At 45.0% G+C, this 14,626-nt stretch overlaps 1 protein-coding gene across 1 annotated transcript in view; it reads right to left on the bottom strand.

Annotated features, from left to right (window-relative positions):
• The window catches only part of KIF26B (kinesin family member 26B), a 500,361-nt gene that overhangs the window by 252,653 nt on the left and 233,082 nt on the right, over positions 1-14,626 (bottom strand). The window contains exon 4 of the mRNA XM_067729537.1: positions 12,694-12,860. Within this exon, the coding sequence (XP_067585638.1) occupies positions 12,694-12,860 (167 nt within the window). The remainder of the gene's footprint in view (positions 1-12,693; positions 12,861-14,626) is intronic.

Genomic DNA, 14,626 nt, shown 5'->3' with positions numbered 1-14,626 from the left:
GGAAAATATTCCATTTATTTTTTTATCTATCAGAATTATTTTTATCATTAATACTAGTACTTGGAATGATGATATCTCTGAGGCTACATAATCCCACAGTTTCTTTTAAGTATTTCATTCTTGTGAGAAGCAGGACAGACCTAAGTTTTCAAGCATGGTTGATTCATTCTTTCAACATTCATGTACTGAGCTCCTACTCTGTACCAGGCAGTGCTAGATGCAATAAGGGGATTAGACACAGCTCCTGTTCTCTTGAAATCTACACCTTAGTAATCAGACAGAAGGAAAAGAAAAAGTCATTATGTCCACTTCAGAGGCAAGAAAATAAAAATCCCACCTTCAGGGACATCTCTCACTTATGAAAAGCAGACACTTCAGTGAGATCTCTTTATGCTTCAGTTTTACCTATTTCCCACCAAATTATTATAACAGTACTCCCTAAATTCCGCCCTCCTATACCCTCAATGAGGAGTCAGTTTCTTAGTCAATACACAATGCCACAGACACGATCTGTGTTTTCATCTAGGATAGGATTCCTCAGCACACCGAGCGTCTACCCCATACCACATAAGATAATACATCTTTAGTTTCTGTAATGTCTTCCACATGATTTTATCCCCAAATGCTTTACATACTTCACTGAGACAGCTATAGAATTAAAATAATAAATCAAAGCGCAGGACAGAAAGCAAAGAGGTTTATTCAAGGGAGGAAAAGACAGCTTTTCAATGAGACAGGAGAAAAGATGGAGAGCCCTGCTTCATTGTGCTAGACCTACAACTCATAAGTCTTTCCTGTGCTTTAACTCTTTCTTCGGTTTCCTGTCCCAGGCAGCACCTCTGGTCCCGTCTCTACACATCCTCCTCTTGAAAAGACAACCGGGTACTTATATTTTAATATGAATCTCAATTTCCCAACAACGCCTTTTTCCATGCTTTGTGACGATGTTATCTCCCCTAAACATCCTAGATTTAAGAGAATAATTTAATTCCTAAGCAGGTAGTTTGAATTTAGTGGGAAAAAAATGTAAGCTTCTCAAAAGAAATTCAGTGGAAGACAACCTGGACGCTTAGCTGCCCATCTCCCTTTGAGTCTGAGATTCATTCATTCAACAGATATTCATAAGACAACAGGTATTAGGTGGGAAGAGGGATGCAGAGCCAGAATAGCTGTAATATTAAGTAGGGAGGTCAGGGAAGGCCTTGCCATTAAGTGGCATTTGAGCAAAGATCTGAAGGAAGGAAGGGTCGAGCCAAGCAGATACCTGGAGAAAGAGCAGAGGAAACAGAAAGAGCAAAGTCTGTGAGGAAGGAATGGTCTTGGCGCTTTCTGAGGAAAAGCAAGGAGGTCAGTGTGCCTGGGTCAGAGCAAACAAGAGGGAGAGTGATAGCGGAGCGTGTTGGGCAGATTGTAGAGAGACCCTGGCAAGCCACTGGAAAACCTTTAACTTTTACTCTGAGTGAGACAGGAAGCAATATTTTAGTAACTAACAAAATTAGAGGAATAGAGTAGTTGGTCAAAATGTTTCTCCCTTATGTCTTCAGTGGTGTGCTCTGCATTCCTTCTCTACTATGGTCTCGCTGATCATCCTTGTGTTGAGACTTCATGAATGCCCACCCATCACAACCCGTTTTGAGTTTGGAGGCAGGAGAGCATAGTAGTGATCTCGGAGAGGCAGCATTGAGAGCGGTGACTTGAAGTGAGATCTTAGTTTCCTGCCCAGGAATTGGACTTGGGTAGCCTGGCTGAAAATGAGGAATCCTAGCCGCTGGTCCACCAGTGGGTAGAGGCTAGAAGCAAAATCCCCCTGGTCCTTGCCCCCATTGAAAAATGCATTTCTCAAGGAGGCAAAAACTGTAAAAACAGGTACAAAGCTCATTATCAGAGACACAGCACAAGGGGGAGAGCACACAGAGAAACAGTTTGTTTACTTAAGACAGAAGCAAGGCAGAGATGCACACCCGGAGAGCAAGGGTGCGGACGTCCTCCCTAATGAGGAGGCAGTAAAGGGGCAGTGAAGTCATCCATATAGGGCAGTTCTTCCGGGTCTTTGTTTACCTTTGGCCAATTATCTGGTTTCTTTTTCCACACCTGATCTGCCTGAGGACCCTCTCTAACATGCATGTGCAGCTTTTTTCCAAGATGGATTCCAGGCCAGAGGCCTAGGGGACGGCCTTGGCATCTCCTATTCTGGGGAGGTGCCCCCTCCTTTTTGACCCCCAAGGAGGCTTTCTGCACATGTGCAGTGTCTCCCTTGCCCCACGGTTGGGGAATATATGACCTCCTGATCCTTTATTCAAAGAAGGCTTAGTCCCTCTCTGTTCCTGCCAGGACTGTTATCTTAAAGCGTCCTCAGGAGACAAAGCTTGGGTATTTACCCTGTTCCTGTTGTTATTTCTAGTTCCAAGTGCAAACAGGAGGCCGATTGTAAATGCCTAACCTGGAGCCCACCTATCTCCTGCCTCAGTAGCTAAGAGCATTTGTTCATCCATTCAACAAACATTTCCTCTTTCAGGCACTAGGGGTTCGGCCAAGAATAAAGAGACAAATATCTCTCCCCTTACGGAGCTTACATTCTGGCTCCCGAGCTCTGGAATCGGGTGGCCTGGCCCAAGCACCTACTCATCTCCTTCTAGCGGTCTGACCATGATCGAGTTACCTCACCCATCTGCGCTTCGGTGTCCACATCTAAACAATGGGATGATAAGAGGGCCAGCTCATGGGGGCTTCTGAAGTTTAAACTCGTGTAAAGAACTCAGAGTAGCGTGTGGCACATAGGAAACCCTCAATAAATGTAGGCTATTAATTTTAAATGAGTAAGGACTGAAGAAAGGAACAAGTTACAGAGGTATTGCAACAGGGCAGGGGCAGAAGTGCACTCAAGGAAACATTTTATCAAATATATAGTAGATAAAATTGTATCCTTTCTCCATCCATCTTCTCATTCAGGACACAGGTCATTCCATTGTTCTTTTTGGGGGTTTTTTTGCGGTACACGGGCCTCTCACTGTTGTGGCCTCTCCCATTGCAGAGCACAGAATCCGGACGCACAGGCTCAGCGGCCATGGCTCCCGGGCCCAGCCGCTCCGCGGCATGTGGGATCCTCCCGGACTGGGGCACGAACCCGTGTCCCCCGCATCGGCAGGCGGACTCTCAACCACTGCGCCACCAGGGAAGCCCTAGTGTTCTTTATGAATCGACTCCGTGCCACCATATCTTCCCTCTTCAGCCCCCAATTCAAATGATGAAGGTATTAACAAAGAGAGTGAATATTTCCCTCTTTTACTTCTATTTTATTTACTGTTGTGATTCATTTTCACTGTCAGTGTCACGGCAGACTTCCAGCTCGCACACTGCAGTCACCACCAAGCTATATGGTCATAGAATTCTTAATGGCTCCTCCTTTTCTTCCTTTTGTTTTCTTTCTTACTGTTTGAGAGTTTTTCTAGGGCTATAAAACTACAAAAAGAAACCCTTCAAAAGATTTACAAGTGTGTAGTCAGCTAACTGGAGCTCCACAGGAGCGGGCAGAGTTTCTCTCTCTGCTGGTCACTGATGTTTTCAATCACCAGTGACAACCTGGTTCTTTCCAGGTAAGGCTTCAAGAGGCAGCTGTGATCTTCGGCCCCCGACGATGGCAGTTTTGCTCTCCGAGGCGTGATGCCTGATCTTTACAATTGCCATGGAGGTCCTAGGTGGTCATTAGGCCGGATTACAAAGCGGCATGTAAACACACCGTAAAGGTACGCACAACACAAGTCACCCACTCTAAAGGGAATGTTGGGAATTCATTGGATTTCCCACTGAGGGTAGAATTCCATCCTTTTCATAGCAAATGCCATCTTAACGTCATCTCTAGGACTTAGATGATGTTTACAAACAACTATCACATTTTCATTTAATCCTCACTATAATCCTATGAAGTAGATACGATGATCTCTGTTTAACAGGAGAAACTGAGGCTTCGCGAGGTTTAAGTTACTTGCCTAAAGTCAGAATGTCAGTGGCAGGCTGTGGATGCAGCCACAAGCCACCCCATCCTTCTCTTTGCTTTATCCAGTACTCTTCTTCCCCTCCCCTCACCCCTGCATCAGTAAAAAGGACATTAAAATTGTTCAGTAAGAACCAGAATGCCTAACCCTGAGAATATTTGACAAGAATCACCGGGATCCTTAAGGCTCAGCGGAATTGCTTTGCCTTCAAACATCCACACCAAGCCAAGAACTGGGTTTTCAACTGAGGCAAAGCTGTACAAATAAGTCCCAGATGTTGTGAGCTGATTGCCAGCGCCCCAACTGGCCATCCGTCACACGAAGGACTTAAGTTGGAAAATGCGCTATCTTACACATTCCCTGCAGCGGGAGATGGGAATGGGGCAGCAAACACTGACCATTTTCTTTAGCAGAGATCACCAATTCAGAATGGCGTGGGCCAAGCCATGAGTGCCATTTCTATTATGGTCTGCACACCCCAAAACAGGGGTTTTGGGGTTGCCGGGGTAGGGTACTGGCTGTTAGGGTCGTATATTTAAAGTGTTTTAGGATTTTGTTTTGAACGCAAAGGATCATAGTGTAGACATTGAATTATGGCCACTTTTTCTTCAGTGCTTTCTCTGTCTTTCATAAACAATCAAGGGTTTACTTCTTCATGCAGCAACACCTGAAACTATTTCCTGCGGCCCCTGAAATCTGACAGCACGAAATATACATTTGGCTCCTTTTTAGTATTTTCCTTTCATATTGCAACTGATGTGTGTTCAAGCGAAACTATATTCGTATAGTTACGATTCCTAAACATTCACTGCATCAATATACATGAGCAACAGTCCCTTCTTTTCTGAGAAGTCCATGGAGTCTTTTCTAAGAAAAGTAAAGCTATGACTTGCCAGGAATAAGTAAACAAGAAATCCAGAGGGTAGGGATTTGGTTTCCACTTCAGGCCTTCAAAGATCGCTGCCCCCAGGGGAGACACGAGCCCAGACAGTGCCTTTGGGCAGCTGAGAAAAAGACGTCCCTTTGGATAGATGGAGCCCAGTGGGAGGCGTCTCAGCTCAACCAATAGAGTTTTGGCCAAACAGCAAATGGCACAATTATGCATGTCGGCCCTGACCACAGGTGTTCCCTACAAGGTTCAACGGCAGCCCCACTTCCGTGGGAGCCATGGAAGAGGCAGACAGGGAGGTGGTGTGGGGAAGGTGGAGAGTAATGGGAGAAAAGGGGAAAGGGATAGACCCTAAGTCAGAATGAGACCCTAGAAGGAGTAGGAGACAAAGGTGCAGACTTGGATGCAAACAAAACAGGAAAAATACAATAATCATATAAGAGAAATTCCACAGTATGAGCTCCTCAAAGCTCCTAGCGTTTTTTGTTTTGTTTTGTAGAGATATCATTCTGCTGTAACACACATGGCGCTGGAAATTAACTTCCAATCTGTAAAACTGGAGGCAGAAAGTCTGCCCCATCTCTCCACAGAGAATCAGCAAATTAAGAGTTGGATCTGTGCACCCAGCTCCACATTTCTCCCCCTAAATCACCTGAGACCAACTGTGGTGTGTTTAGGAGAGTTCTTCTCTGGTAATAATTGCTGGTGTATTTATAATGGGAAGATGTGAGCATCCCTAAGGGAACTGTACCTGATGGAAGAACAAAAGAACCGTGAACAGTTTCACACTCCATCCTTCTTTGACTTAATAGGCTCCTCTCAAATAACCAACTACTACTGTTATGTGTCAGCACGCCCAGGGACTAAAGAAAGCCTTCGCTGTGCAAGATTATATACGAGAAGCATCTGCTGTGACCAGCGAAAGGCACTATTTGAGTTGGCTGTCAGTGAGAGTGCGGAAATGGCTTTTAAGGAGGACCTTCTCTGTGGCAGTGGGAGCTGTGTGTACAGCAGCACGTGAGTACAGAGCACTCAGGAGCAGGTCCCACAAGAAGGCTGATGAACGAAGGGACCCGTCTGAGGGCAGGGCCTCGGAGCCGGGAGTTGGCCCTCTCAGCTCAGCTAAGCCCCTGATTCTGGACCCGAGCTGGTCTTGGTTTAATGTCACAGCAACCTCTGGCCTCAGAGGGATGCTGGTTAAATCAGTCCTAAGAGTCAACAGCATAACAGGGGCTTGGAGATGGCCGTCAGGTGATACAAGCAGCGGTCTAATAACAAAGGTGGAAGAAATTGCACAAGAGGTGGAGATAGTCAGAAATATAATAACATCCCTAAGAAAAAGATGAGTTTAGGCAAAAGGCAAAAAGTTAGCAGAAGGAAATGAGGGACAGCTTGCCAAGTGAGAGAGAGAGAAAACAGAGCAAGTGGACCGCACAAAATCAGTCTCAGGGCAACCCAATATTGAGGTGAACATCAAAATTTATGCAGAAAATTCCAAACCCGGGAGCTGTGTATTTTTAATCAACAACGGAAAATTGTGTAAAGGTCAGAATCTTCAAGAAGAGAGTCAGTAAATAAAAAATAACCCCGTTACTGGAAAAAAAAAAAAAGAACAGAGGAAAAAGAGAGGGAGAAGCTCTGACTAATGTGACGGATCCAATGAGGAGCAAATGGACAGACAGTAAGGATTTGAAGGCGTTGAGTAATCTGAAGTAATCAAAACCCATGAAAACAGATTTAAAGGCATTTATTTACATTAAGAAAATAGAGAAATGAAAAAAATAATAATGAAAAATGACCTTTATATAATTTTCCTTGAAAATTTCATTTGAATTTGGTAAAAAGTTATGGTCTTACAAAGGTTGTGAACTAAATGTAAAAGCTGTAAAGAAATAACATTACAATAAGAAGTGGCGTCTGAAGACAGAACTGAAAACCCATGTGTTCACCAACTCCACAGAGATGGCAGCACCAGTTCTGCCAAACTTGAACTTGCCTTTGCAAAGCTCATGTGATCGCGGGCAATTTTCACTATTTTTTCCCATACGTGCTCTGAATGTAGATTAAAATCCGCCAGAAGCTCATTTTCTCCATGGATTAAGACGACAACAGTACGATTATCAGTAAGGTTATTTGGGAAAGACCATCAATGCGAAGATAGGAGATCACCTGGAAGATTCACTTTATTTCCCAGAGCTCCAGGCAATTCTACACGTAATCCAGGATTTGTTCACAGCTCTTCAAATTCAAATGAGGATTCTACCCCCTCAACCTACAGAGCTGAGGATTCACCCAAGAATTTTCATAGGGTTTCACGCACTTCATACTTTAAAGCACAAAGGACATGATTAAGTCAATCTCAACTATAGTCATCATATTGTACATTATATCCCTGGTACTTATTTATCTTATAACTGGAAGTTTGTACCTTTGGACCACCTTCATTCAGTTCTCAAGTTAACACTGCTGTACGGTATGTTTGAAAGCTGTTAAGAGCGTAGATCCGAAGAGTTCTCATCACAAGGAAAAAAAATTTTTTTTCTTTTCTTTTTTTTTTTTGGTATCTGTTTCTGTATGAGATGATGGATGTTGGGTAAACCTATTGTGGTAATCATTTCACAATACACGTAAATCAGATCATTATGCTGTATGCCTTAAACTTATACAGTAATATATGTCAGTTATATATCAATAAAACTGAAAAAACAAGATCATGACAGTTTTTTTAAAAGTAAATCTTTATTCAAAGTGAATAGTCAACAAATGGGAAATCTAATGACACCTGACTTCAACACTTAATATTAACATGGGAATCACACAAAGGAGATTCCCTCATTTGAAAAGTTCAAAGCATGATAAATAACCAACTTGATGGTCAGTTATACCAATCTCTTTTTTTGGTTAAGATTACTATTAATATTTTTAGTATTACTGTTACTATTTCACTGTTACTACTTTTTTCCAAAGGGGAACAAAAAAGTGTTTTTCCAAAAGCAGAGTACTGAAATTCTGAAGCAAAGGCAGTCCACCAAAATGCTGATATTTAAAGAAATAAAGAGGGAGGGACTTCGCTGGTGGTCCAGTGGTTAAGACTCCACGCTCCCGATGCAGGGGGCCTGGGTTCGATCCCTGGTCAGGGAACTAGAACCCACATGCCCCAACTAAGACCTGGCACAGCCAAATAAATTAATTAATTAAAAAAAAGAAATTCTGGCAAAAGATATGTAGAAGAAAAGCAATTTGGGCTTCAACATTTTCTAAAGCAGCACTTCTCAAATTATCTGTGGTGAAGGAATCACTTTTTTGCTTTTATTTCTAATTACATTCAAACTATAAGACCTACTTTTTAATTTTTAGATTCAATAGGCATAAACTTACTCTGTCAACTTGCTACAGAAGTTTCTAAATGCTTCCTCTGAATTTCCACACTTATCACAGACCAGTAAGTGTGTGCTGTCCACAAACCACACTGGGGGTAGCCCTGGTCCAAAGTATCACTGCTTATTCAGAACTGGAATTTTTATTTTATAGCTGTTGAATCTGAAATGCAACAAGATCCACCCAGACCTCTACCCATGGCTCTGAAAAGTAAACACTTTAAAAGAAAGGCCTGTATCACAGAGAAAAGTGGACACCTGCAGCCCTCAACAAATCAGGGTTTTGTCGCTGTTCTGCTTATCTTCTCAAACTGATTGCAGGGCCCCCTTACTTCGTGGGTTTTATCAGCGATTATGATGGAAAAAGCCTGCTTAGCACAGAGAACAGCAACAAGGCTCACAGGTGACAGGAAATGAGAATGGACTCCCCACCCTGCCACTTCCCAGCTGTGTAGCCTTGGGCTGGTGACTTGACTCAGGACACCTCTTTCTCTATCCATCAAACAGGGAAAATGGCAGGATCTACGTCCCAGGGTTACTCTGAGGATTAAGGGAGGTTCTGCATATGAAGCGCTTAGTGCAGTGAGTGATACACACTGAGTGTTCAGTAGATGTCAGCCACGTTGGCCACAAATTTGGCAAGTGGCGCTGCTCCTATCTGCAATGAAATGACGCCCAGCACAGCTCTTGAGGGCTGGCCAGCCTGTCCTCACTTGGAGCTATGTAGAGTCCAGAGCCCTGCAGACTCACGGATGTATTTCAATCACACAGTCAAGCAGCACGAGTTCAAAAGTGAACACAGATCTGAGGGGCTGACCCTGCCCCCAAGTTCCTATGTGGAACGACTCTCCTATCCTTCCACGAAAACCATAACCGCTAATGTGTTTCCAATTTTGGCCCCAGCAACAGATCCAGATTCCACCCTTCTTAAAAGCCACGCCTACCATCACCTCACACAGCTTTGCTTGAGCTGAAACAGAAAGCTCCTCTGACGCGACCTCAGTTTACTGTCTGACAACGTAACGGGGCTGCTTATGACTTCTCAGGGGGGCCTTTGGGGACCCACAGAGGTGAGGGACAACCCTGGTTCTCTCTTGAGAGTGCGGACCTTGAGCAGGTCACCCGACTTTGCTCTCAGTCCCTGTCCGTGACAGGGAGGTTGTCAGTATGCTGCCACCCTCTCTGGGAGGCGTGACAGCCCAACCACTATGGACAAGAGCAGCGGGGCAAACCGCGTAATGAGTGTGGGGGGTGAATATATATATATATTCAGTCTCTAATATACATATATAATTCTTTAAATATATATATATGGGGTTTTTTTCAAATTTTTCAGAACTTTATTTTTTTGACTTTTTTTTTAAACATCTTTATTGGAGTATAATTTCTTTGCAATGGTGTGTTAGTTTCTGCCGTATAACAAAGTGAATCAGCTATACATATACATATATCCCCATATCCCCTCCCTCTTGCGTCTCCCTCCCATCCTCCCTATCCCACCCCTCTAGGTGGTCACAAAGCACCGAGCTGATCACCCTGTGCTATGCGGCTGCTTCCCACTAGCTATCTATTTTACATTTGGGAGTGTATATATGTCCATGCCTCTCTCTTACTTCGTCCCAGCTTACACTTCCCCCTCCCTGTGTCCATATATATATATATATATATGTGTGTGTGTGTGTGTGTGTTTTTAAAGAATTATTCTTTTTCTCATGGTACTTCACCCCTCACTCTACACTGTAAATGCTCTAAACACAAACCATGTAGTTTTTTTCTTTTTGTTTTTTTTTGTGGTACGCGGGCCTCTCACTGTTGTGGCCTCTCCCATTGTGGAGCACAGGCTCCGGACGCGCAGGCTCAGCGGCCATGGCTCACGGGCACAGCCGCTCCGCGGCATGTGGGATCTTCGCGGACCGCGGTATGAACCCGTGTCCCCTGCATCGGCAGGCGGACTCTCAACCACTGCGCCACCAGGGAAGCCCCAAACCATGTACTTTTAATGCCTTAACCCACTAAGCTCCAGGTGCTGTCAGCATTCACCACAAAGCAATGACAAGTATTCAGGTAGCCCTCTGAATCCTTTCTAGCTCTTTGAAAGCTCATACCACATGCCCTTGCAATTCTGAATTCAGGGGTTCTTTGTTTATCGCTAACATCATCCGCAGGGCCTCGTCCAACCAACATCACTGGCCCATTCAGGTGGGTCCACCCTGGTGTTTCCATTCTACCCCTTGGTGTACAAGCAAAACTCTCAGGAAGACTGTCTTTGCCAGTCATTCGCCATTCTTTTCCCTGGTGTTTGTTCACTTGTTTGTAAATTCTTCTCTGACCCACGTGAAAGCTGGTCTCCATACACCTTTTGTCCAGCACTCAGGCCTTCCTGGTCTATCCCATCTCGACATCCTCTCCCTGACTCGGATGACACTGTTGGTTTCCCCCCAGCAGGGAACGCTATTCTCCCAAAACACTGTCCATCAGGGATCATAGCACTTCTTATTTCTTCCTGCTTCAAATCCTTTTTCTGGGTTTTTTTTATGAGTCAGTCAGTCTGTAAAAATCTCTGGACATTTCAGGAGATCAACCCCCATCTGAGCACTGAATGTTCTCTCCGGCAATGAAGCCAGGCAGTCACCCAATGCAAGCTTGACCTCCCTCGGTGATGGGGGCCTCACCGTCTCTTGGGGCAGTTTGAATTGTGAGCAAGTTCTCCTGCATTCTGAGCTGGGAGATCTCTCTCTTTCATCATGAGGTTTTATTCAGCCTTGGCCCCCATACTCGGGTTTTCTATACAACCATCCAAATCCCTCTTTTACATGATGGCCCAAGAGACAGCTGAGGGCTCTCTTCTCCAGACTAAGCCTGCTAGGACTTGGCCTCCTAGTTCCTCACCACTTCAATCACCCTCCTGTAGACATGCTCTAATAGCCTACCTATGTCCCGGGATCTTCTGTGCTTGTGGCATTCCCTCATATTCTGTTCCATCTGTTTATTCTCTCCTCGAGTGGCATGGACATGACCTCCCAGTAAGCTTTCTCAGTGGTCCCAGACAACACAGAAATTCACGAACACACAGAGCTAACACGATGGCCTCTGTTGTCAGGTGGCCACTACATACATATTTCCTGTTACTTCCCATACATTCAAGTTGGCCCAGTTGTTCACAGGACAATAAACACGGCACCAAGGTACAACCAGAACCTCAAAGCCAGTCTTCCAACAAGTCCCGTGTGCTGCCTTTATTGTGTCTTAATCCAGGATGTCAGCCTCTGTTCCTCCTCTAACTTGCTCCTTTCCTAATCAGAGCCCCTTCCTCAGATTTGTGCTTTGGATGTTACCATTGCTAAGGATAACAGGAAAAGCCAAACAACGTTCCCTCTTACTGACACGCTCGTTAAGTCCATAGTGAATTACCATTTGTCTAGCACATACTTTGTAATTTATAATCATCTTATGTTAATCTTCAGAGCAACCCTGAGGAACAGATATTATCCTCATTTTATAGGTGAGGACCCTGAGGCAGAGCTGGAACTCAAACCCAAGGGGTCTTCTGATTTCACATCTCACGCTATTTAGTCTATACCCTGCTTACTCAGAAGCTCACGAATCTTAGGTACAGAAAAAGTTTTCTAAGGTTAAGTTCCAAGTATCAAGTAAAGAATGAGTCACAGAGGAAAACCCAGAGGAATCTGGTTTCTATTTCTGGCTTTGCTATAAACTACCTCACAGTTTAACTTTCCTGGTCCTCAGTTTCCTTATTCATAAAATAAGGAGATCAAATCAGACAATCCCTGAAGCCCCTTCCTGCTCAGCTGTCCTATGTCTCCTGCCCTGTCTCTGCCGTGTTGCTAAAATTAGGCAGAAAACATTGTTGAAATACCTTTCTTTTTTGTTTCTCAGGGTTTTTTTTTTTTAAGTTTCTGAAATTAGCTGGCTAGTTGACGACTATCCAGCTAGTCTGTCAAGGAGGAAGAAAATTGCCGTCTCTTTAATAGCTAAATTTTAAGCAGTTCCTCTTCTGTAGTGAGAAGAGATATCTGCAATCACCAGCCATGGGGCTGCACCCACAAAATTCCTCCTCCTGTGGAGACCATCTTTAGAGCCACGTATTCCCAGAGCAGAGGTTCTCAAGCCAGGCGACGTTTGGCAACATCTGGAGACATTTTGGGTTGTCACAACCGGGGAAGGTGCCACAGGAATCTGGCGAGTAGAGGCCAAGGATGCTGCTAGACATCCTGTACTCACAGGACAGTCCCCCTAAACAGAGAGTTACCTGGCCCCAGATGTCAAAGGGCTGAGGTTGAGAAACCCTGTCTTAAAGAGTGAAGTCAAAGAACAGCCCCAAACCCTTCCCAGTGTTTTAGCTAAACTGGTCCACGTGAGAGGCCAACCGGGTGGGCTCACCTGAAAGAACCGAGGGTCTGGACACCTCTCTTACCTGGCGAAGAAGGACGCGGCCACCGAGGTGCCCGCGGAGGTCTCGCTGGCCACGCAGGAGGCTTGCGAGGCCGGGACGCTGCAGGCCGAAGGCTTGTCTGCATTGTAGCGATTCAGCGCCGCCTCTGTCAGGCCCTCCCGGCCAGGCTCTGTCATCAGCTGGGAGATCTGGCAAGGAACACGGAGATCGAGCTCATTACCTGTGGCTCACGGCATTTCCTGACTACCACTGGTAGCGCCTCTGTTTTGGGGTCGGGGCCAGAGTGTGGGGCAGGGGGCGGTGAGGCTGGGAGGGAACACGTCCCCATGTGCATTCAGTGACACGCGACATGGCCTCCTCTAAGGCCATTTTCCTGCATGTTAGCTAGAATACCTCCTCGTTTGCCTTAAATATAATGGAATACAATTATGCCCCGACACTGTAAGTTTCAATTACTTCTGTGTCCCCCCCTCCATTTGGAGGGGAAAGCAGAAGCCATTAACCACACTATCTGCAGCCCAAGACCAGACCAGTAGGACCAACTAGTGCTGGTTTCTTACTAGGAAGGCCCTAAAGGCTCTCAAATAGACAAGAGGGGCAAAGATATCATTTTTTTAAGGGAGAAGTGAACCTGCTAATGAACAGAAGAAATTAAACAAAACACTACTTGTGTATCGTTGTTGTTTGCTGTAGGCAGTCAGCAAAGAGATGACTTAGAGAAGCTCATAAAAATAGATACAGCCCACCATGAATTACCAATGGTTTTTTTTTTTTTTCTTGGAAGGTTTAGACCATTTCAACAGACTTAATTTTCCTACTGGTTCATTAAGATAAACGGCTTCCATTTTATTGGCAATAATTGCATTTATAGCGCAAATTCTAGTGAATGGGGGCTGGGTCTATTTTGCCTAAATGCACATAATATACTATGAAGAACCACACTTCTGGGCAAAGTAAGATACTGGTATAGAAATATACTTTGGGAAAGTGCTAATCCCATGACAAATGTAATAATTATGCAGGCAAGTCCTAAGGGTGCTATTTTGAAAGCCTGTTACTTTAAAACTTCAGTCTACTTGCAAAAGGGAAAAACTGTCAGTTTTTTTTTAAAAAAAGGAAACTTTAGTTTGGGGGGGAAAAAAAAAAAGGTCTCCAGCTGGTTCAAACCTCTTAAATGCTGAGTGGACAATGTTTCTAATTGCCTAGAAAATACAAGTGCGATAAGGCAAAGATCAGAACAGTTTCCACTCTGTGCTGAGCAGCCCAGAAGGCCAGTGAAAGAGTCCCGTTGGTTAACCTTTGAACATCAAACATTTGTACTTTTCATTATTAGAAGAACAGCAATCACTCTTGAGCCCCACAGACTTGAAACTTTGCTCTGCTTAAATTCACGCTCTGACTTGGAAAGCCTTGGCATTATCCAGCTGTAATTCTGCCAATACACACTTTCTTATTCTCATTCATTCAATGCGTTGTAAGGAAACTCAACCCACATCAGAGAAACGGGAGAGGAAACGGCAAAAGCAGCCAGTGGCCTGGAGGACGTTCCCTGCACTGGCAGGGGCTGCTTCCCAGGCAGAGGGCCTGTGTCACCTCGCTTTGGGCTTCCTCTGCAGCCCGTGGGGTGTGGGCTCCCCTCAACCAGCTACCGCTCTCCCGGAGGAGTGAGGCATGCTGGAGGGGACGGCTGAAACAACCGGGGACCTGGCCGTGGGCATGCACACTGTTGTCACCACGAAATGGCATTTATGAAGCACCGGTGGTACAGGATGCCATCCCGGACAGTGTCCCAAAAACAAACCTCACCGTGAATTCCCTCCATCCCACAGCTCTCCACACCAGAATGGGGTCTCAGGAGCGACGTGCGGCCGACCCTCCTTGATCATCCTTGTGACAAAACTAACACCTACCCCAACCCTGTGTTCCCTAGGCGACCCCCTCCTTGGAAGCAGAC

The sequence above is a fragment of the Pseudorca crassidens genome, chromosome 2 (assembly GCF_039906515.1).
Source record: "Pseudorca crassidens isolate mPseCra1 chromosome 2, mPseCra1.hap1, whole genome shotgun sequence".
NCBI classification, from domain to species: domain Eukaryota; kingdom Metazoa; phylum Chordata; class Mammalia; order Artiodactyla; family Delphinidae; genus Pseudorca; species Pseudorca crassidens.
The sequence above is the reverse complement of the archived record's forward strand: the minus strand, read 5'-3'. Positions and strand labels throughout refer to the sequence as shown.